Source organism: Halyomorpha halys, unplaced genomic scaffold, assembly GCF_000696795.3.
Source record: "Halyomorpha halys isolate HHAL.00 unplaced genomic scaffold, Hhal_1.1 Scaffold1198.1, whole genome shotgun sequence".
Taxonomy (NCBI): domain Eukaryota; kingdom Metazoa; phylum Arthropoda; class Insecta; order Hemiptera; family Pentatomidae; genus Halyomorpha; species Halyomorpha halys.
The window spans coordinates 74,884-100,003 of NW_027116338.1; the positions used below are offsets into that span (position 1 = coordinate 74,884).

The 25,120-nt window shown below is 29.7% G+C and overlaps 1 protein-coding gene and 1 long non-coding RNA gene across 4 annotated transcripts in view; one reads left to right on the plus strand and one right to left on the minus strand.

Annotated features, from left to right (window-relative positions):
- The window catches only part of LOC106688772 (sodium/hydrogen exchanger 9B1), a 30,074-nt gene extending 10,769 nt beyond the window's left edge, over positions 1–19,305 (plus strand). Inside the window, exons 1-8 of one of the 3 annotated variants that reach the window (XM_014433401.3) lie at positions 442–516; positions 9,412–9,711; positions 10,033–10,215; positions 12,095–12,273; positions 14,312–14,415; positions 16,698–16,859; positions 16,937–17,080; positions 18,775–19,305. In XM_014433401.3, the coding sequence (XP_014288887.1) occupies positions 485–516; positions 9,412–9,711; positions 10,033–10,215; positions 12,095–12,273; positions 14,312–14,415; positions 16,698–16,859; positions 16,937–17,080; positions 18,775–19,095 (1,425 nt within the window). In that variant the 5' untranslated portion in view covers positions 442–484 and the 3' untranslated portion in view covers positions 19,096–19,305. Of the gene's footprint in view, positions 1–441; positions 517–4,703; positions 4,868–9,411; positions 9,712–10,032; positions 10,216–12,094; positions 12,274–14,311; positions 14,416–16,697; positions 16,860–16,936; positions 17,081–18,774 lie in introns of those variants that run through there. The other 2 variants (XM_014433399.2, XM_014433398.2) reach the window with 2 other exon arrangements.
- On the minus strand, positions 13,413–14,061 carry LOC136797205 (uncharacterized). The gene is made up of 2 exons (XR_010845042.1): positions 13,817–14,061; positions 13,413–13,664 (listed from the first exon to the last, which is right to left on the minus strand). It is a non-coding gene; the product is annotated as an uncharacterized lncRNA (long non-coding RNA).
- Positions 19,306–25,120: the final 5,815 nt, after the last annotated feature.

The following is a 25,120-nucleotide window of genomic DNA, read 5'->3' on the forward strand; positions in this document are numbered from 1 at the left end:
TATTATATCTTACTTTTCATTTTATACCCCTGTTATTTTCCACTTATGTTTTTTTTCTATTTTCCTTTTTGTAACTATAGTGTTTGTATCTTTTTTAGCCCTGACGAAGCCCTGCAACGTGGGCCGAAACACCGGCTCAATAAAATAGTATAATTATTTACTATTTGAGTTTTTTTTTACCGCAACCGGATCATATTCCATTCAAAAAAGTTTGTTGTTGACAAAATTGAAAAAAAATGTTAAACATGACAAGATATATAGTATTTCTAGAACATTAAGCCTCATTATATTATTTGAGATTAAAATAAAAAAGGAAAGGAATTCATCCTTTACGAGGAATTTATCATTTACGTTTGTTTTGCTCTAAAAACTCATTCCAATTATTCATTTTAAAATGTTTTCGCGGATGACGTCAGCCCGCGCTCTCTTCCTATTGGTTGAAGGTCAGTAGAAAACCGTACTCAAGACACGTTGGGCCTCACCAATGGAAGATTATGACGAGATCTATCAACACAAGTAAGTGATTTGGTAAATGGCACCTGTACTATTTTTAACCATGCTCTCAAGGCTATTTTCACGCGAAGTTTATTTTTATTCCGCTCATTGCGACGGTAATAAGTATAAACTCATTTCTTCCAAATTGAGAAAACTGATCGCATAAATAAAATAATGTCTAGTCTTACACAAATAATTAACAAGCCAGAATATCCTTAAATAACTTTTCTATGAATTATATTTTTTATTATTATTTCAGTCTATGAAATCGTAGGTATTTCATTTTAATATTTTTAACCAAGAACATGTTTAACTATGGATTACTCTAACAAATTACTCCTGATAATTTACGAAATCGTCAATCTTTAAATTTAAATATAATAACATAAGTGTATGCAACAAGTCATACTTTTGTAGGTTGGCTCGTAATAGTTTCGAATTCAGAACTTTGGTCCGTAACACACAAAATATCGATACTAATAATCGATTTTAATTCCGAACCAATTCGATATATTTTTATGGGATGTCTAACCTTGGCATAAATCCTTCATTACTGTTGTTTACTAATTGTCTTCGTTTCTATAGTGTGTTACGTGGCATTTTGCTCGTTTTATTTTCTTTTTTTTGAAACATTTCGTTTAGTAGTAAATAAAAATCCGCCTGGTTGATGTGTTGTAACTATCAGCTTAGACTCATACCTTTAAAAGCTGACAATAGAACAATTTAGTTTGCAAAACACATTATGGATAAATATGTATATATATATATATATTTTTTTTTACAAACCTAACGACATAGCTCCTCAAATTTCCGTGTTAAACTATAGTATTTACAAATCTATTGAAACCTTTTTCAAGTCAAATGGAACGTTATCCATATCAATTGTAACTTTTTCCATTTCAAATGAAACTTTTTACATTTCATTTGCTACCCAACAGGAATTCAGTGAACATAAATCAAAACCATGAGAATTACGCAAAGCTAAATTCCGAGCAAATAACAATGGATGCGATTAATGATCGTTATCATTATCGTAGTTTCAAGATCATAGCTATCAAATTTCGCTATAAAGATAGATAAACTCTCTTATCAATGCAGAACCAATAAATCGTTCACTTTGTTTATATTTAATATGTTAATATAACGTTTCCACTTCAATTAAAGCTTTGTCCAAATCAAATGTAACCTTTTCCTCCACATCAATTGTCACATCAACTTAGGGAGAACGTTTATTAGGCTCTCAAAAAAATAATTAACGTTCCTCATATCTAGAAATCTCCAAAAGTAACGGTAAATCGAAATGCGCATACATGGTCACAAATGCTACATTAAATTTGGAAATAGAATCTTGGAAATGAAGAATTCTACCAGATTAAATAATAATTAATTTGCAACTATGAATCTTTAATAAAATCCCGATATTACTCAACTGCGAAAATTCAATGAACAATGATTTAATTGTTTAAATCCACACCTTCTTTCCCCATAAAAAAATAAATATACAATTATATTATTACGCATTTAAAACTAATATACAATTAAAATTTTACAGTTCATTAGTTGTATATTTAGTTGAAATTACCATTTAATATAAATTATCCAATAGATTAAATAAATGTTGGAAGAATATACTGAAAATATTTGAAAAATCATTGTTGAATTAAACATAATTATTTTTATTAAGACATAAAATATATTTTTTATGAAATTATTCAAGTCCGGTTGGTCTACAATTTAAATGGATAGAGTTACAATTTATTCAGAAAGGGTAACATTTGAAATGGAAAAGGTTACATTTGAAACGGGAAAGTTTTCAGTTGAACTAGAAGTATTTTAATATTTAATTTTTTATGAAATTATTCAAGTACGGTTTGGTTACGATTACAATTTTACTTTTAAAATATATAGGTCGATAAAATACACAAATGATTGGTAGATATCATTGAGTGAAAGTACAAAGTTATAGCTAAAATGACTACTTTTTTTTAATTTTTGATAAATATTACAATCTGCTACAACTTGGGCAATGAGTAATAGTGATAAATGATCACACATATACTAAAATTATATAATAATAAAATTAAAATAATAGTAAGAAAATACATATATAATAACAAAATGCCTATAAATATATATATAAACCGAATGGTAAAAAAATTAATATAATTAAACTATTTTCATAAAGTAGGGAAGATTAAGTAAATAAAAAATTGAACTAATATAACATAAATCTCTGTAAACATTGCAACAATTAACTTGAAATTAATCAATAACGGAGATAACTTATGTAAATTAAATATTTACCTTACCTAGTAAAATACTTAAAGTTAAAACCTGCAGAGTGAGTAGAAATTGTTGACTTAACATTATTCAGGAATAGAGGTTAGTAAAAGTCTCAATATGCAGTCTAGTAATTTATTTTATTTCCCCATCAACTATTTTTCGTTTTTTTTGTGTATGTGTGTGAGTGCGTGAGGAGAGGTGCGTGCGTGTGCGTTCGCGTGCGTGGGCGTGTGTGCGGTCTTACAGTTTTATCCACGCCACTGGCTACGTGATTATTGGTTAATTTCTGAAGTAAGCATTCGGGTTTTATTTTAGTATAGTATAGAAGAAAAATTCGCGTGAGTAAAATTATTTAATGTATGTTTCAATTTGTTAAAGGAACATTTAAAAAAAAGGTTGTAATTTCTATTGGTTTTAGTTAATTTGTCAATCGACTTGTTAATCAATTAATTTTTAATTATATTATATTTTTGCTTACTGAAAAACACGTGATTGTGTAAATGTGAACGATCTATTTGGCGTGAAATAGAGGCAATCTCTGATTATAAACATACCATGATCCTGGATTGCTTATAGTGCAGATTCCCCACAGTGGCTCTCTTGTCAGTAAATCCGAAGCATCTGGTTAAGCCACATTCACTTACGCCACAGGAGCTCCTATTTTTTATTACCTCAAAAGTATCTACGCTTACTCATCTAGACAAGGTTAGATATAGACGTTTCTATATACATATTGCTCACGGCGCGTATCTCATCAATTTTTCTTCTTTCTTCATAATAAACATAGTATAAATATGTTGTTTTTTTTCTTCTTAATACACAGAAGTAATTTGTTTCATTTTTATTTTGTGTATTTTCTTCTTTTATAATTTATATATTAATTTTTTGTTCAATATATCTGTAAAACATTACATACATCATATTACTTATTTATGTTGGTTTTCTTATCTTTAATTCTTTTTTGTCTGAAATTGAAGAATTAAAATAAATCCCAACAAATCCCATCAAATTACCTTTACTCTTCATCGTTAACCTACCAACTTCCCTTCAGTTTCCTTTAATAATGTTGCTCTTACCCCTGTCGAACAGATCCGCTACCTTGGACTACATTTGGACAAATGACTAACCTGGAATTCTCACACAAGACTGAAAAGACAGGAAACTGCCCGTCGATATCGACTATTATAGCACTTACTACACAAACGGTCTGAACTTCCAATCCATTACAAAAGACTGATCTACATGACTGTAATAAAACCAATCCGGAGTTGAGCTTTGGGGCTCCACTGAACTTTCGAATTCATCTCGTATCCAATCCTTACAATCCAAAATCCTTTGTAAAATCCTCAATGCTCCTTACTTTGTCACAAATAAAATCATACATAAAGACCTTAATGGTCCATATATAACCGAACTAGCCCGAACCAGATATCATTCCTTCCATTATATACTTCTTAACCACCCAAACCCACTGGTTTCTAACCTTGCCTTCTCTTCCATTCCGGGCATTCCTCCGAGGCGCTTGAAAAGAAGATGGTCACGAGACCTGTTAATGTAAAAACGTCATTATAGTGTTACAAATGGGTAGTTTCTCTACACGTCTGTATCGCTCTACGCTCTACGCGCATTATAATGGAGATCAAATTTACTGGATGTATAATATAATATACAGTTGTAAATTTAATTAAAGACATTAAAAAAAAATTTGCTTCGTTTTCCTCAAGAATATATTTTTTTTTTGCTAACCTTTCCAACCCCATAATAATAATTGCCAGTACATAGTTTACCTGGCAGGAGAAAAGCCTTTCACTGAGGCTCTCCATAACCATTATCAGAGGATTTTAATTTGGGAGCACCTTCCAAGGTGTTATGAAGTATAAACTAAGATAAGAGTAGTTATTCACTGATAAAACTCAAGTATTATCAGCGTATATCGCAAATAAAGTAATTGCTGGTTTGTTTTTGAGGGTAAGTAGTTTAAAAATGTGTTAGACTCAGCAAAATTGCCTCAAGAAAGAACAAATGGGTAAATGGAGAGATTTAGGGCCAACTTTGAAATCGTTTCGCAGATAGAAGATTTTATTGAAAGGTATGTAGATGTATCTAACAAGATTTCTGGGTCTCAGAACCATTTTCATTTTGCTTACATTAAGCCTTCACATTGATATTCTCAAAAGCTTTTCTATATACCTTTGTGATATTAATGATCATTTAATTACACATTGACATACAGAGTTTACTCAAAATTGTTAGAGCGATTATTGAGAAAACTAAAATCAACTATATGTATGTAGTGTCATTTACATCTGACCGTTTTCAACGTAAAAGTTGTAGTGATATTCCAAATACACAGCTACCTGTTCTAAATATGTATTTAGTTTCATACTACTTTTCGTATTTGAGCTTGGCTGTTCACACACACACACAAACCATTACAGGCAGATTATTTGGGCTCAAGAGACATCAAAACGTGTATACTTCCCCGTACTATATGTTCCATATATTGATAAGTCAAAGTAAATGGAATTTGATTTATTTAGATAAATAGACAAAATCCTTGATTTTTCATGTATCAAAAATCAAGAAAAGTCCCTCTTATAAACGTTTAATTTTTCTTATTAATGTTTGTTACTTTTTCAATATGAAATCATTTAATGGTTTTAACTAGCGTGTTGTTTATAACCCAAAGTTGGTCAGAACATAATTCCAAAGGCCTTAACCTGGAGAGCCTCATTTCTTAAAGTGCCCGAGGCCCCACTTGATTGAAGACGACCCTGCTAGATATGTCTTAAAAAATACCTAAATTATTCTAGTACTTCGTAATTATTGTTATAATAGTTATTCTATAAGCAATTGGCCACTAAACAGGATCAAGCAAGTCACGATTGATAAAAATATATATTAATTGATCAATGCAGAATTAAATTCAGATATTTCCATTATAGTGATCTTAAAATTTCTACGGACTATTTAAATGAAGTTTATTACTTGTTTAAAATCAAACTTGAAGGAGAGTGAAACGGATATTATCTCCCAGTTTAATAACAGTTATAACGTTTTTGGTTTACTAATTAAATTACTGAAATAAAACCATTTAAAAATATATAAAAATAAATCATACAATAAGAAAGCAAATGTTTTTTTCTGATGGTTTATAAACAATCTCATCCCATTAAATCTATTTCACACCCAACCAGTTAGAGCCCTAACATTACATAGACACAGAACGTATATAATCTATGTATTATATATTATTGTATTTTTATATTTAAAGGCAAAATAAAGAGGTTTTGAAAATAAAAATAAAAAGACAGAATGCTTTAGGTCTCAACCGTCTTATCATTCATGACACCTTTTCTACTCCAGTTCAGTCATCAGTAAAGGTAGTGCTACAAGATATCGCTTTGACGAAGTTATTCTCTGGCTCCAGGGTAAAAAATATTGGTTTATACATATCCTCAGTGACTGAAAATGAGAAGGCCATCCAGGGACAAAGAGATCTTACAAAGATATCCTACATGGATTTGACACCGATCTTCTTGTGAAAGAAACAGCCTCAGATCTTCAAGCTGTATTATCATGAAGGTACTAACCAGCAACATGCAGTAGAGGCTAGCCAAGTCAAAACAAATTGTGAAATTCGTCTGAGAGATCCAACTTCTCGAGACATTGGTCACGCAAAGTTTAGCATGTCTGAGGCTGAGGAAACAAGCCACACGATGAAGTAATGTAGCCCGACTTGCCCATGGGCCTGGTATGGAGGAGCCCATCGAATTGACTCAAGGCAAAGCACCAAACTACATGGGAACTAGCAGTAAATCATAATCTAGTGTAAATCTACGGTCGCGAATATTGAACGCGGAGGTGGTGGACACAAATAAAATGTTTTTACTGTTTTATTAGTTACAGTTAGATAACATAAAACTAATATAACATTCGTACTGTAGTGAGAACAAACAACACAACGCAACAAAACTTTTGATAGCAACCTACCGACTACTGTTATAAAACCGTTGCTAGCCGGTACAATCGATATGTTCACAGTTTGCCACAGTGCAACGTGTATACAATAAAAGTGAATTTTTACATCTCACTTCAACAGTGAAGGCGATAGCAAGTCCTACAAAAAATACGGTGACCAACAAAAACATTAGCAAAGTCGCTACTCGACAAAAAATGGTCACCCTCGTGGTATCATTTCAATTGAAAGCTGAAGAAGTTTCTGTCCTTAACTTGTTTTCTTGGCCTAGATCTAATCTTCACTTTTAGATATTCTACGTTTACATCCTGAGCTTCTCTTCTAGTTCTACACAATTTAATCTGTTCGATACAGCTGAATGCTCTATCACCATTTATTTTATGCACCTTGGTCTCGTCCAGTATCTTTCATTTAATATTTTAATTCATTGTTAACAAAACAAATCTTAATCCTATAATACTAAAATCTTTCATTAATATAGCATTTGTCATTTGAACACCTACTTAAGCTTTATATATCTTTATTTGGGGTTTCCCCAAGTGTTTGACTGATAAACACTGACGCAATTCTTCTACGTTTAATTTATATGTATTTCCAAGATCTTATTATTTTATTCAGATTATGCGTATTTTAAGTGTTATGTAGAAACTCTTTAATTAAACTATTATGGATCTTAAAGGAAGTTCATTCATTTACCACTCTATTCACTTACAGCTTTGGCTTGAATTTACCCAAGATCTGCATAACTTTATTTTATGATGTGCCAACGAAATAAATATCGTTGTTTATTTACTGAGTACATTGATTGATAGGATGCAGAATGATCCACATCATATTGGGATAACATTTGGGCGTTAAATCCAATAACTGCAATTAAATTCCATTCTCGATATATTGTTATAGTTGTAACGAACTTTCTAATGTCAAAATAATATCAAGATCCCTCTTTCTTGAAACTATTTTCTAGTTTCGATTGCCTGTCTTAAGAACCAATCTGTTATTCTTTGTGAGATAATGTGAAATATATTATTTAATCTTAATTACCCTCTGTTAGGTTTGGCTTCGGAGAGACCTGATAATTTCATACACAGGACTAGGGTATCCGTTTGGGCTATGCCGTTTCCAATAGATATCGAAGTTATGCAACGTCGAGTATGGTCAGAACTTGGATAGGCGACCACCCAAATGGGTGTTTATTCATACAAGAAGCCAACCATACTTCACCCTCCCCCTTCCTGAAGGAAGATGTGCTTGTTAAATTAAGTTAAGATCGGCTTATTAAATTTTGTATCTATGTTTTCGAAGTATTTTGTTCAGTTTTTCATGAGGAACAGTTCAACTTTGGTTAATTAATTTGAATTCTACAGATCTGGAGCATTCCAGAGACTCATTGGAAGGATAATTAAATTGTTAAATAAGGCAAAATAAAAAGCAAATAAGTAATTTTTAAGATGATCTCTATTAAATAATGTTAGTGAAGATACACCAAGGAATTATTGTATTGGTCTTAGCAGGCAAAGTTGTTAGGAAATTTGTGTGAGTGGACATATCAGATGTTTTTATTTATTTTTGTTTTCATTAAATTATTTATTACAGTTTATTTGTTTGTTATTCCTCATTCAAATTTTTTGATTTTAAATAAAAAACAAAATACTACCAATATGACTATATGGATTATCAAAACGTGAATAAGAAGCTTTAAATCAAAACACAAATGTCAAATTACTGTAAGTTTTGGAAAATTGTATAAAAGATATAATTCCCATACAAAATTCAATTTTAATTTGTTTCTTGGTTCTAATAGGGACAGTATGGTCCCTTTAATAAGATATGGTCATTAGTAAAATCAATTTAGGGTTATATGCTCAAGCAATTAAATTATGTTTGGACTATACTTTTATTTTATCTGCTTCTATAAAGTAGAACTTTAAACTAGGTTTTAAAATTTTTATATTAAAACATACATGAGCCTAAGAAAAGAGGTGTGTATTCATGAACATGCTTTTTAAAGTTGTTCACTTTATAAAATTTAGCAATGAAATGATAGAAATATAATACTATCTTCTTGGCAAGAAAACTGAGAAGGACTGTGAACAAATTTGGATTTGTTTTCTGTTCTTCTCAAGTCAAATGGGGGGGGAGGGGGGGGAGAACTAATTAAAGAAGATTTGAAGGTTTGACAAATTCTATTTTGATCCGGATAGAAACTCGGACAAAATTCATTTTGGAGCAAGACAGAAACTTGACACAGTCATAACTAGCAATATGATACAAATCATTTTGGACTTGGACTTCTTGCCACAAATAAATTGCACAATGGGATTAGTCAAAAAATGGACATGGTGCTTATAATCTGAAGATCCTCCAATATAAAGTAAGGACTTAACTCTAATAAGGTAGTATCTAAATTCTTAGCAAGGATGAATTTAGCTCATATATCTTATAACACATAATGATGGCTAAAAACTTTTAGCAAAATTATTTATAAGTATTGAGGTTAGATTAAAATTATTGGAATAACCATTACTTTGTCAGCTCTAGTTGTTACATTATCATTACCTCTGTTGCTTATTTCTTAAATTTTTTTCAGACCATATTTTCTGTATTTAAGTAAGATATTTTATCTTTATTTCTTAAATTAACTTTTTTTACAGTCCTATTACTCCAGAAAATAGAAAAAAATGGAAGAACAGCGTATTGAAATGGTCCACCGTTATCCTCCACATGGCATTGAGCTGGAGCTGCCTCTACCTGGTCGTCCACAACGAGGTACTTCCTTCCGGAGGCCTCTTTCAGCTCCTTATATTGCTTTTATGTGCGTGGATGGGGGGTGAGGTATGCAAACTCATTAAGATGCCACCTCTACTGGGAATGCTCATTGCTGGAATACTTCTCAAGACCTTTGGCTTCTTCCAGTTTTATGGTGTATACCCAGATCTTATTGTAGTTTCCAGGTAATGTAAGATATAAAAAAATCAATATTAAAACAATATCACATCAGAAACATTGCCTTTAAATTTATTATATCTGTTTATATTCACAGAAAATTCATGTTTTTTTAGAAAGATTGATAGATTGTTTTTAAATATTCAAAACCTGCTTCCTTAATTAACACTACTTAATAATACAAATTTAAATAATTATTAGATTATGCTTAGAAATTTGTTATATTTTAAGCATTATTTTAATACAGAATGTTTTATGAAAATAAATAATTTTTATTCTCATTACATCTATATCTAATCCATTTATTTATTTATTTTTATGGTGAACAGGAGCCTTGCCTTGTCAGTGATCCTGATAAAGGCAGGTTTAGGCTTGAACCCTGCAGTTCTCAAAAGGTTAAAGTTCACTGTACTCAGGTTAGCTGTCATTCCTTGTGTTTGTGAAGCCATTGGTGCGGCTGTTGCAGCAAAATACTTCAACCACATCCCTTGGATATGGGCTTTTCTTATTGGGTATGCTTATATTTTAATATATTTTTTTATTCTCATAAATATTTAATTGTAGTATATTTGAACTGTAGAGATGCAAAAGGGGGTTAAGTAAAGCTTTTTTTTCTGAAAACCAAAAAATATGCATTAATTCATGTGATTTTTTTTTAAACAGTATAAGAAATAGATTTGTAAAATATTGTTAAGATATTTCCAACACCTAAGTTTAAAACAATTAAATAAATGCGAATTGTCCTATGTTTCATGGGAAATTGAAAAAAAAAACAACAATAAATAACAAAATAAATTAGTAAATAATCTGTTGAAAATTATAATATGGATTTATTATCTTTTTAATCTCAAACCTAACTTTGAATGTGAAATTTTATTGGATCTAGTACACTGAGAGGGGTAAAGTATGTATTACCTTGAAAGTGATAAAAAGTATAAAAAACCTTTTGAAAAAAGATAAAAATTAATTTATCCCCTTTTTATCTTCCCAAATCATTTTTAGTGCATGCCAAAGTGAACATTGCATCCTCCAAACCCCAATGTTATGGATTCACTTTAACCCTGGAGATCACTGTCACAAACCATATGCACTTCCTTATATTCATGCCTGGACACAACAAGCACAAGGACATTGTAGATACAGGTATATACCTATACCTAAAAATATGAATATATATATTTATATTTTTAGGTATAGGTATATAAGTTAATACTCATACTGTAATTCAGATATAAGTCACTCACTATATTTTATTTTCTGTCATATTGTTCAATTTGTAGATTCAATACTTGTTTTTTCAGTTTTTTAGACACTACTTGCATATCTTATATTATACATATCTTCTTACCTACATGATATTATATTTCATCTTTCACTGTTTTCAATCTATTACCATCTAATTCCATGATTATCAATCAGTTTTTTTACTATTCAATTATCAGTTATCAATTTTTTATTATTTGTGATTCAGTTCAATATTCTGTATAATTCCAAATTTGTTTGTATACTATTCCTTTTCAATTTTATGTTTCACTAAATGTTGTTGTTATCTCTTTTGTTCTATAACCCTGAAACTCAGGTTGAAACGTCGGCATAAAATAAATAAATATGGTTTTGTTTATTTATGTTGTTCTTTGCTGACCCTCCCCCCCTTCTCCCCTCTCTCCCGACAAACTTCTCCAATACCTTAATTTTATAATATGAAATGTCATGTCATTACAGCATGTAGTTTATTTTTGTTTGTACTGAAGTGATATACTGTCTCTGGATGATGTGTTTTTGGACTGTTGATGTAGGATGTGCTGCAGTTTGCCTGAGCATTTATGATATTGGGATTTCTGTTTTGATGTCCCTGATTTGGTAAAATGTCAACTGGTGAGTTTCTTGCCCATATTTTAGAAATTCAAGGTTTTGTAATTGGAATCTTGTCAGAATTATTATCACTCAGAATGTATCCATGAGAAATATAATGAAACCATTTGCAATATTACATATAAGGTCTAAAAAGGATGATTTATTTTCTTTTAAAACAGCTTGTGTTCCATTTAGTGGATGTTTGTTTAACCTTTTTTAGTTTTGATCCACATGTTATCCATTTTTTTTTCCATTTTCAAAGTATTTGGTTCATTCACTATAATCTTTATTCAGTCTTCTTTAGTTTGTTCTTTATAACAAAGTTAATTATAGAAAACTATTATCATTAATCGTTCTATAATGACCCTGACCGATAAAATTATAATTATTTTTCTCAGACCTACTTATAAATGACCAACCCTGGGGCTATATGTTATTCAACATATTTCTCTGATGTACTATCACCAGAGATCCTCATTTAGGTTAACTATGATTCTAAACTTATTGAATTTTTTGTCTGTTTTAACATTTCTATAGGTTTATTCTTTGCCCAATATCTCCAGCAGTAGTCATCCCGAGTTTGTTAAGTTTGAAGGAAAAAGGCTATGGAGAAGATAAAGGAATTGCTACCCTAGTAATTGCAGCAGCTTCCATAGACGACATTCTGTCCATTTCTGTCTTCGGAGTCATTATGAGTGCAATATTCAGGCCTGATAGTAAGTTATCATTGTTCATATTTTCAGTTTAATAATCTTTATTCCTTAATATATGTATTTTATTTTCTATTTTTAGGAATGAACCTGTTGTGAAAATTTATTTTATATACTCTTATCTGACCTCACAATCCTCCCTAGATATCTCATCAGATATCTGGTCATATCTGACATACGGTAGGGGGGTATCTATAGGTTACCACCCTATTTTAACCATGGTGGGGGTCAAGTTTCAGTCATTTCATGGCACCATCACAGAAATAAAAGTTGACCCCCTCCAGCCCAAATGCGAACTGGCGCTGCTCAGTCATAAGCCAGTCAATGTTGGTGCTTTAAACCATTTGGCTATGAACGGCCCTGTCCAGATTATTGACTAAACATTGGACCATATTCCCAAGACTAACTTATAAAACCAGATACCAAGTAACATCAAATTTTTATTTATTAAAATATTTATTTAACATTTTAGGAGGGGGAAATATGTGCATTGTGTTTGTCCGTTTAATGCTAAATGATTCTGCTTTAAGTTACTTTTACTGCACTTCAAAAAATTGTAGATCAAATTGAATTTGTGTCCTTTCTGTGGCCATGTACTATTTTATCAGCTTACTATAAGATGGTCACCTCAGTTTTATTAAATTGGTCTCTTTTATGTGTGATCACAAAAGATTCTCACTACACAAAACTGGGAAACTTGCTTTGTGTCTTCTCCTTAAAGCTCCCTAACTTTTTAGATATGATACATCCTCAAGAAAAAGTAGGAAAAAGGTTCCGATGAAAAGTAACTCCATTTAGAACATATCTGAAAAAGTATATAACAGTAGAAGCTTATACACACAATCACTGATAGGTTGATTAAATTCTCTACAAACCCTCCTCCCTCCTCAAAAAAGAAATTTATAAATCAGACCAGTATTATCAAAGTCTAACAATTAGATCACAACAATAAAAATCAATTGTAATATATCAATTACTTTTACAAAGAATTAAAACTATATTATATTAATTACTTTAACAAACAATTAATACTATGATATGTCAATTATTTTTAGAAGAAAATTAAAACTATTTATTGAACTATTAAAACTATTATTATGTATCCACTATTGTATATCTTTATTTATAATAATAATTTCAAAATATTTTGGTTAGCATGATTTAATTTTCCGCACATTTATTTATTATTATTTTTTTTTCCATGTTCATCATTTCCAGAATCAACTTTTTATGCTGGATGAATAATTTCTGTCAATAATTTTTATCATGTCGAAGTCAATTTCTGATAGCTTCAGTAGCTAATTCTGTATCTTCTTTTTTATTTCCGATGCTATATTTATAGTCATATATGCTTCTGTGGAGATACTGGGACATCTGTCTCAAGTTTAGTGCTGATCCTATTCAGAATTAAATAAAAAATCATAATTATTTAGTAAAACTTTTTCTTAATTTAGAGCATGTAAGACTTGATCAATACAATAGAACATATTCTAACAATGCTGCAGCATTTAAAATTTATGGCCTTCCCAAATACATAAAATCTACATACCATTATGATCAATAGTTTCCTTTGTTAATTCAGCTACCTTTGGATTAGTGAAATTTATAGCGGCAATGTTACATAAATCAAAAGTAGAGAACGAATGAAATATAAAAAATTTAAAGCAATTCAAAGATTATATTGAGGAGCAAAAGATTCCTGTTAATAATAAATTGATATCACTAGATGTTGTCTCTCTATTTACCATTGTAAAAAAAGAAGTAGCAATTAAAGCTATTATAAAGAGGTGGAAAAATATTATTAAAATTACAGAAATAGCACAGATGTTATTTGTTGATTTATATATGGCCTATTGTTGCCATGTTTTTAAAATTGTTTTTTGCTGGTCATAGCAATTAGTAAGGATATAAAATGTATCAAAAAAGTCACCGCAAAAATATATAAAATATTTTTTTAAAATATATATACATAAAATTTTTTAATGGTCTTTGCAAACTTATTCTGCAGCAATATTGGATTATTAATATTAATTCTTAAATACAGGCAGCCTTACATGGTCAATACTGCAAGGCCCATTGGAGCTAATTGGAGGATTGGCTGGTGGTTGCGTTTGGGGGTTGATCTGTGGATATCTAGGGATATATGATGTAAGTTATATCATTTGTCTAAAATATGTATAAAAAGAGAATAAATCCTTTATTGAAACTTATATACAAAGATATTGCTCCTACATTATATATTTTTTTATCAAGAATATTTCACATTTATTTTTAAAGTTGTGTAACTATTGTCTGTTATATGTCAAATAAGTTATGATCCATGATTTTTTTTTCATTGATAAATTTGAGTCTCATCATGTTTATCATTCCTATATACATAAACCTGGTGCTGTGCTCTCATCACACAACTTTCATTTACCTAACATACAGAAGGTAAAAATTATAAACAAAATATTTTTTTTTCTGTTGCTAAAAAAATTATATTTTAGGGTTTCTTGTGGTGCAAATAACAAAAGGACTTTGTTTCTGTCAAAAATACAACATTCTAACAAAAACACTAAGTCATTTACATATAATTGGAACCAAGAGAGATTAAGTATGCTCAACTGTCTCCGATTTTTTAGTCTCTATTTCTCGATTTTTTTTATGTTATAAAATTATAATTTTATAGTTCATATTTATATATCTTTGATGTGTGTTCATAAAGTAAAGAATATGAATTTTTAAGAGAGCAAAAACATAGTTCAAAACTTTATGTAAAATCTAATTATTGATATTTTTGTAATTGTTATTTTTATAAAACAATATAGTAGTAAGTCTATCTGAAGCATAAAAACCTTATTCCAACCTCCGGTAGCTCTGATTTGGTGCTATAATACGACATAATCTCCAATTGCTCAAAAAGTGACTTAAGCCCTTATGACCATCATCAAAGATATATCAGTTCATATTTATTCAATTTTTATTAGAATTAACTATAAAAATAGTTAAATTATTCTAAATAAAAAAATTAAAGGTAATTTATTGAGATTTTTTGAAAATTTACCATTTAAGCCCAGTTAAACTAATTCAATGAGGATGAGACTTAGCTGATATATGTAGGTTTACATTGATGTATCGGGTTTAATAAAAATTATTTGGGCTGGGTTTGAAAACATAAAAAAAAAAAGTGTGAAATAATTTATTTATAATCTTAATATTTTCTTGAGACTGGTAATTCTTTAATAAATAACTCAAACACTATCCAATTATAGCCTCAAAACTTTATTTCTTTTATACGCCCAACGTTTCGGCCAATCCGGCCATCTTCAGGGACATCTACTACAAAAAGTTTCTATTATATGTATTCCTACAAACAATTTAAATACTTAACATTATTATTTATAATTTACCATACCTCAATACCACTTTGCAAACATATAATTTAAACCACTCTAAAAACTTCATTCAGGCTATTCTGCCCAGGTCAAAACATTAATATCTATGAAAACATTAAAAACATTAGGTAAAATTATTTTTTGTTAATAAGTATATCCCACATATGTTTAATTACCTAATTAGTTAATTATCCATTAAAACACAGTCAAAATTATTTATCTGCAAACACTATTAATAAACTTTTATCACAACCATGCTTGTAACCTTCCTCTACTCAGTTCAAGCATTTAAAAAATTATTTATCATAACTACATTTTTGTCAATTTTTCTCTTTATTTCATTAGCAAAAATCCTATCAAGGCCAACTACAACTATCCACTCATAATTATGTGTGAAATAATGTTTACAAACTGCTGCTTCCAGCCTGCTGATTTTATTGAAACAGTTGTTTCATCCCAGGAGTATTATTATTATTATGGCAGTACAGCCTTGCAAGAACTTGGGCCTCCTCCACTGCCAACCAATCTACACCGTCTCTTGCTTTCTCCTTCCATCTGTCAACATTCAAAAGCTACAAATCCACCTCCACATTGTCCAGCCATCTAATCTGGGGATGTCCTCTTTTTCATTTTCCATCTGGTTTACCATAAATCCCAGGAATATACCAGTCTTAAACATGTAATTTCAATTTCATAAGACTTTTTTTTTGTGTTAGGCATCCATTTTTTGAGATTTAGTTATTTTTTCATAACTATAATACTTCCCCTTGCTATATTTTCCATATATAAGTAAGCAAAAGTAAAATTATAGAAACATCTGGTGTCTTTTTAAACATTTTGTCACTATTAATTAACAGAAATAATTATATTCATGTTAGCTACCTCAGACAGTCAGATTTTTTTCTTTACAGTATTTTTAAAAAATACAATATGAGACTGTTTGAGGTAGCTAACTTAAATAAAATTAAAAGATAAAACAGTTTACTTCCAACAAATTTAAGAAATAGTAAATAATTATATAATTTCTAACCTGTAAAATGGTGTATGGTACAGGCTGAATGGGATCAGTCATCACTTCTACTTCTCGGTGGCTTTGCAGTAGTTGTCGGTAGCCATGAGTTTGGATTCCCTGGAGCTGGACCTCTCGCTGCGATCACCTCAGCCTTTGTAGCAAACTACATTTGGACTAAACATGGAACTGTTTCTCCTGAAAAGGTAATTGACTTTGTAGTCCAGGTGATAAGAACATATTAAACATAGAAAATCTAACTTCTATATTTTTTTAAATTCAGAACCGAGTGGCAGAAAATTTCAGCAAGATTTGGACTATAGTCCAACCAGCTCTGTTTGGATTAATTGGGCCTGAAGTCGATTTTACTGTAATAGATGCTTCACTCCTTGCCCAGAGTGCTCTCATATTTTTGCTAAGCCTTGTTGTAAGTATTGTTTGTATATTAATAATCGAATAAATTGTTTAAACCTTTTTAGTTTTATTTTATATGGGGAGGGAGGAAGCTCAGTGAGTTAGGTGTTGTGCTTTTATCTCCTGGGACCGGGTTCAGATTGACTGTGGGAGATTATTATTTATTCCATTAAATCAGATGTAGGTAGAATCAGTGTATTTGGTTAAATAGCGCTTTAGTATTTTTGCTAAACCTTTTTATATGTATTATTGCATTGTTCCATGCACTAGTATTATTGTAAGTATTGAACCACATGCAATCAACATAGGTTTTTTTTTGTCTGTTTTATTTTTATGATATTTCTAAAATCATAAATTCCCAACTATACAAACATCGAGGGCCTTCCTTATCTTAGAGATCTTGAAACAAATAGTTGTTTTTCATTAGGTAGGGTTTTATTTTTAAGAATAAAAAATAAAGTGGTTTTGGCTCTGTTATTGCCAACTGTATTGTTATTTGTCCTAGTAACATACATTGTAGTCTCTTCTCTTCGGCAGCAAAATTGAAGATCAATGGTATTATTCTGGCTTTAATTATTCAATACAATTGCCTTAAAGTAATAATTAATGTGCTGTGATTAACTGAACTCATTGTTTTTTCAAGTGCAAGGAAGTTAAGAAAAGGATTGTTTTATATTTCACAATGTTGGTTACACTGTAGGTCACAATGGAATGCTACTTTACTTCTGATTCGTTTTGTCTCACAGTAATATACATGAATTTCCTTACATCTCCAAGTCTTTTCTTCTTCCTGTTTTTGTTGTCTGATTATTGTTATTTTTAATACTTTTAGGGTTCTCAGAAATATTTTCAGAACAGAAAAAAAAACAACCCTGGAGAATTGGCGACAGTTCTTAAAGATTTTAATTCAAGGCTAGACCCTCTTGTTTGGCTCATCGTTTGTAGCAGCTCACTATAAATTACCACCTGAAGCTAAAAAATATAAAAGAAGTTGAATAATTAATGTTTGTTTTATTATTAGATCTAATTTTAAGTTTTTGAAAAGGTAGAAATTAAGCTTTGAACAATCGTTAAACTATGTTATTAAATATGTAAGGGGCAAGGATCCCAATATGGTAGGTTTGGAACAGTGGTGGTTTGGTACCCACCTGGGTCAATTAATATTTATTTCATGGCAGTCTCACCAAATGAATTTTGATATTCTCCCGAGGTTAAATTGAGATACCTACCTTTAGGTAACCAATAGAGGTTGGTGAAAAGAACTAAATTTCTCAGTCACCTCATTAGTTCCCGACTTATACAAGCAACAGTAAAACTATGATAATAAGTGTCAAAATGTGGGATTTTTTTTCATCAAGGATCAATTATTTAATATATGTTAATAAGTTAAATGTCAATACTTTGAACATATATTGCTAAAACTAGTATAGCTGATATTTCAGTAAAACAATGTATTAATTTCCTATGAACTTACCAGCATGCATAGTGTTTCAAATTATTTTTATTTATAAAATTACAGTACAACTTTTCTAACTGTTTGATATGATTTTTGAATATCATTCATCAAATCATTGAGATCACTTATTTGATAGTGATAAGATTTATAGATTGTCACTCCATTCATTTATCCTTTATTGTTGACCATTTACAATCCATTTTTATCTACTTGGTAGTCTTATTTTATTTGAAATATTTATTTTATTTCAGATTCGGATGGTTGCTTGTGTACTTTGCTTATTTAACATTGGACTTAGGTGGAAAGAAATGTTGTTTGTGAGTGTTGCTTGGATACCAAAAGCTACTGTACAGGCTGCATTAGCACCACAACCTCTGGACCAGTTACGGGGTCAGCCCGATCACCCAGACCTGCACATAGCAAAATTACTTTTTGCCACTGCAGTACTAGCTATAATTGTAACAGCACCAATTGGTTCTGTAGCCATATCACTGACAGGACCAGTTCTCCTTAATAAACCCGACAAACCTAATAAACTAATGGATAGTGACAATAGAAACAATGATTGCTAAGGACTTTTCTTATAGAATATGAATATAATTGTATATAGGAAAGCTTTAAGAAATATTTTTTATTTCATCTAACATTCTTAGTAGAAATTAATTATAAATAATACTCATAAAGAGGAGTTTGTTTTATCAACTACTTATACCATAATAGTATAACTATTAATTCTATTGCTGTGGTTAAATCTTAAATAAATAATTAGTAATTCTTTTTTATTGTTTAAGTTTTTATAAAACCTGCTGTTCTTTTTAAAGTATTTTATAATAATTTATAACCACTTTTTTTAATGTTTTAGTTACTATTCTCATAACTTTTTAAGCTGGAAGATTGATAATATAAAATAAAGTAATTTGAACAAAAATGATGTGGTAAAAGAATAAAATTTATCTATAAAGAGATAGCACAACCTGAACTTATTTTAAATAAAGAAAATATATAACAGTTTTAAATGTAAAAGGAAAGAATAAGTAGCTAACATGATATTTAAAGATCTACTAAGCAAGAGAGTGAGAGATATGTAAATAACAGTTAGAAGTTTGTATTGCAAATTCAAACTTTCAAATTTCACCTCACAAGTACATTTCAACTGAGTTATTCTGCACCAGAGTACCGTACGCCACTTTGAACTTTTCTATTATTTCCTTTTGCATTTCATATGAACATAACATTTCTTTACTAAATAATTCAAAACATTATCCAAATTATAGTCTCAAAACTTTTATTGTTTTTACACGTCCAACGTTTCGGCCAATTCGGCCATCTTCAGGGACAATCTTAATTCACTATGAAACATATTATTTAATATTTTTCCAAACACTTCATACAGGCTATTCTGCCCAGGTCAAAACATTTTTATCCAATAAGTCAAAAATCCATTAAATTTCACAGTCAAAAATATTTTTCATTTTACCACTATCATACACTTTTATTACAACCTTACAAGTAAGGTAAATTGCCAGTCTCAAGAAAGAATTTTATGATTATAAATAACATTTCTTGATAGAAAGTTTCCCTAACAAATCGAACTTAACCAGATAGTTTCAAAAATGAAAAAAAAAAAAAAAAAAAAAAAAAAACAGTTTATAATTCTTAACAAATTCATTATTAAATTGAATGCAAATGTTTTATTTATTTAATACCAGATCGGCCTGGTGGGCCTTACATGGATGATATAACCGTTATATAAATGCAAATTTTATTAATAAGAGACTATGGTGAAAATTTATTTGGTGATTAGATTTGAAAATGGCAAATGAGCTGAAACTTGACTAAAAAAAGCATTATGTTTAAGTACTAATTTTGTAAATAGTATTTAATAATATGAGGATGTGGGTTCAAAAAAGATTTTCTAGTTTCTTTTTAATCAATTTAGATTGATTTCTAAAAAAATTACTTTTTTATTTTGTTCATGTTTCAACTATTTATGTATTTCAACTATGTAATAATAATTAATCATAATAAAATGAAAACATTGTGTTTTTTTTTAAAACAATGGAACATTAACTTGACAAGCCACAACAATCTTAATTCAAAATCTACTAATGTGTTTTTCTTTTCAGCCAGCTAATAGTAGAAGAGTGAGAGTGGAAGTAGTGGCAATGATAATATTTTAAAATTTAGGGCTGCTAAAACATTTAAGGATCTCATGTTCATTAAAATTTCTGAGAATGTAGGAAAGTTTAGTTAGTATATGGCATATCACTTAAATGAATTTAATTAGAAAATAAGTTATTTATTGATGATTTGATTCTTATTTAATTAACCAGAATTTCAATTTATTTAACTGAATGCAATTTACCATTCTTTTGCTGAACCTTTATTTTTCAAATACCTAATAATTTCACCCATTAAACCTACTAGTTTTGTTTGGGAATAATATACAACTATTTCTTTTCTTTTGCTTTTTGTTTTATATCTAATCTTTTTAGATCCAATCCAAAGCACATATTTTCAATGGGGTTCACAACTAAACTTATGCATCATTAATTCGGTCAGGTAATATTTTGTGAACAGTTTTAAAACAAAAAATGAATTTTTATTATAAATTTTACCCAAAATTGAACTATATAATATATAGGGCAAGGGCCGGGAAGAAAAAAAAGGCAGTTATCTCACCCCAATTTTTTATTACTTTAATGAAAACTACGTATAATTACTAGTCAAAATGGATTATTGGAGATACGTTCTGAGATCACAAAATAAACATAAAAAATATGTAATAAAAGCTACTTAATGAGAAATGTTTTAATAATACTAATAATTATCATCAGGCTTAGACCTGTTTAATTTATTCTTTAATCTTAGGTTAGAGGGTTAAGACTTTTTTTTTTAGTAAGTCATTTTGCAGATGACTCACCAAGGTCTAAACCATATGTGGGCAATCCCCGGTCCTCTGTAAAATTTGATCTGGCCCCTGAGACATTTTGAAAAACCCAATTAAAAAAAAAATATTACACTACTTACTCATAGTCAAGTAAGCGAGCAAGCCGAGTGGTGGCAATTATCAAAGAGTGGGGCAGCCTCAATCAAAGCCTTTTTGTACAAAAGCCAGAAAGGAAAAAAAAGGCAGTTATCTCACCCCAATTTTTGATTACTTCAATAAAAACCATGGATAAATTACTAGTCAAAATTAATGAGTCTGCCAAGTATAGGTAGAAGGAATAAAAAACGGTGGCTGTTTCAAAACCTTAAAAAAACATTAATTTTTCATTCGGAGCTCTACATCTTAAAAACTAACAACACTAGAAAATCTAAGAGAACATTATTTAAAGAAGAGTAAATTTGCTGAAATCTTAGCCCTAAAAGAGCTATTTACGTCCAATAGTTCTTGAGATATAGCTTTTTAAAAAGCAAAATTTCTTAAAAATCTACTGAAAGATTAGTAGTTAGCTATTTATTTTGAGAAATCTATATCTCAGGAACTATGTGACTTACAGATGTCTATTAGCACTCAAATTAAAGCTAGTTTAATGGACTATAAAGAAGTTTATAAACTTTACCTTCGTAGGAATTGTAGTTTTCATTAATTTGCTAAAATAAATTGACTTATAGTTGTTCGGACAATAACTTTGATTTATGAAAAACTTCTAATCAGAAACCATTGGACCTACAGATGTCTGCCAGCTCAAATTAAAGCTATTTAAATTTACTAAAAAATAGTCAATTATGTTGATCTTTGTAGGAGTCGTAGTTTTTATGATATTTGACAAAATAAACTCACAAAATGTTAATATCTTGTTGTTCGTATAAAATGTTGCATTTTTTGAAAAAATGTATTTCTAGATCCATAAGACGCACATATGTCTGCCAACACACAAAATTTACACAAAGGAAATTTAACTTTCTATAAAGTAGTTTATGACACTTATCTTCGTAGGGGGTAGTAGTTTTTATGATATTCACATATGAATACAAATTTGGCAAATGAAAATTTGTCCGACAACTATAAATCAATTTATTTTAACAAATTTCATGAAAACTCTTACTCCTACGAAGATAAATATCATAAACTATTTTATAGCTTATTAAAATAGCTTTAATTTGAGTGGTAATAAACATCTGTACGTCAAATGGTTTCTGAGAAATAAATTTTTCAAAATAAATTCACTAACTACTGATCATTCAGTACCTCCCATACAACAATTTTCTGAAACGTTGCTTTTTAAAAATCTATATCTCGAAAAACATTTAACGTAAATAGCTCTATTAGGGCTCATATTTTAGCAAATTTACTATTAATTAAATGACGTTCTCTTATGTTTTCTTGTGTTGTTCCTACTTCTTAAGATATAGAGCTCCGAATGAAAACTTTTTTTTTATCGCTTTGAAACAGCCGCCATTTCTTATTCCCCCTACCTATACTTGGCAGACTCATCATTTTGGACTAGTAATTATACTTAGTTTTCATTAAAGTAATAAAAAATTGGGTCGAGATAACTGCCTTTTTTCTCCTTTTGGGCTCTTGTACTAATATATGAATCCAAACTTACCACGTTGACTAATTTCTAGTGGTTCTAAAACGTTTACTAGTTAGAGCTAATTAGTTTAATAAAGTAACGAATTAGAAATTAAATCTTTCTTTGGATATTTACCTGTAAATCCTAAATGGTGGAACCTGGTAAAAAAGGTTATGATAAACCAAATTACATAACATTAAATTTTGCGCCAAATGTGTGCCATAACGTAATAATTCGGCAAAGCGATATGGGTCGTTAACTACTAACTCTCATTCTAGAAAAGACCTAAAACATCTCGGAATAAAAGTTACCGATTCGAATTATCTTAAATGTTTCCGATATGTATATCATTATTAAATTGATTTATTTCTTTAGCGTTCTCTGCTCTCTCAAAATATTACAAACTTGATAACATATGAAAGAATCTTGAGATCTTTTGGAGTCGATATAAGACTGTGTCTGTGGAATTAGACCTTGTAGTACAAGAGCCCAAGAGTAAAAAAGGCAGTAATTTCACTCCAATTTTTTATTACTTTAATGAGAACTATGTATAGTTACTAGTCAAAATTGATGAGTCTGCCAAGTACAGGTAGGGGAATAAAAAATGGCGGCTGTTTCAAAATGTTAAAAATAATTAATTTTTCCTTCGGAACTCCTTAGCCGGGGTATAAGGTTGGTATTTGAATCCAAAAAAAAAAAAAAAAATGTTTTATTTATAATCTTAAAACTTTTTCTTGAAACTGGTTAATATTGTTTAAATAAATAAATTTAAAGTTTATCCATTATAGTCTCAAAACATTTTATTGTCTTTATAAGTCCGACGTTTCGGCCCATTCGGCCATCCTCAGGGACAATTTTAGAACTAAATCACTTACACATTAAAACAACAAGGTTGTGATAAATTTTGACAAATAGGTCACTGTGATAAAGAATTTTAATTTTTGTTTTAATGTGAAAATTGACAAATTAGAGAAATTGTTGATTTGACTTGGGCAGAATAGCCTGCATGAAGTTGTGTTTTTAAATTATTTAGTTCTAAAAAGGTATTAAGATTATACCTGCGGATGGCAGAATTGGGCGAAACGTCGGACTTATAAAGAGAATAAAATGTTTTGAGACTATAATGGATAAAATTTAAATTTATTTATTTAAAAAAAAGATTTGTTTTTATTTTCTAAGAGAAAAAATATTTAACAATGTACTATATAATTCGAACTTTTTCTTAAAAGGAGTCTTGCCAACGGTTGATATAATTGCACATGTTATACTTGTCAAATATATTTAGCATGCTAAAAAAAAATTCTAGATATTACTTGTAATGATGTGATCAAACAATCCATTAGTAACGAAACTACAATGTGACGACCATGAGATGAGGACAAATAAGGTCGTATCATTTATGAGAACGTTTCGTCAACAAACTCACATCAGTAACTAATTGATAAGAAAAAAAGTAGTATTTAGTTATAATTGATCAGAAATTAACCTATCTAGATAATTTCTAATCATGACTTTTTTCAATATAGATGGTAAAACTGAGTAATTTCAATTGAAGAGCAAACATATATTGATATAAGAACCTTGCTCAAATGCGGACGTAAGTAGGTGTAAGTGTCAGTAATTATTACCTTGGGAATTTTTTACTCTTCTAAGCCCACTATAGAAAATATGTTAGTATAACTCTAGAGAGAAAAACACTTTATTAGAAAAATATTGTACTGGCATACTTATAACTAGTGAAGCACAATTATTTATAATCCTATTAATAAAAATGGTGACAGCATATTTTTTTTCTAAATGTCACATTATAAAAATTTCTACATTGTGAACAAGAATTATACATGATTTATTTATTTCCTTTTTATTATTTCTTTCCTTACACATTTGTCCAGCTTTTTATCACTCTTTAAGTATAATTTGTTTAATGTTTCCTTTATAAAAAATATTCTCTCTTTTTGCTTCCATCACTCCTACAAATAAATTTAAGTTAAAGTATACAAGAATATATATAGCAATATTAGATATAGTAAAAAAATATACATAATACCCAATACGGACGTTCCCATTTACAATA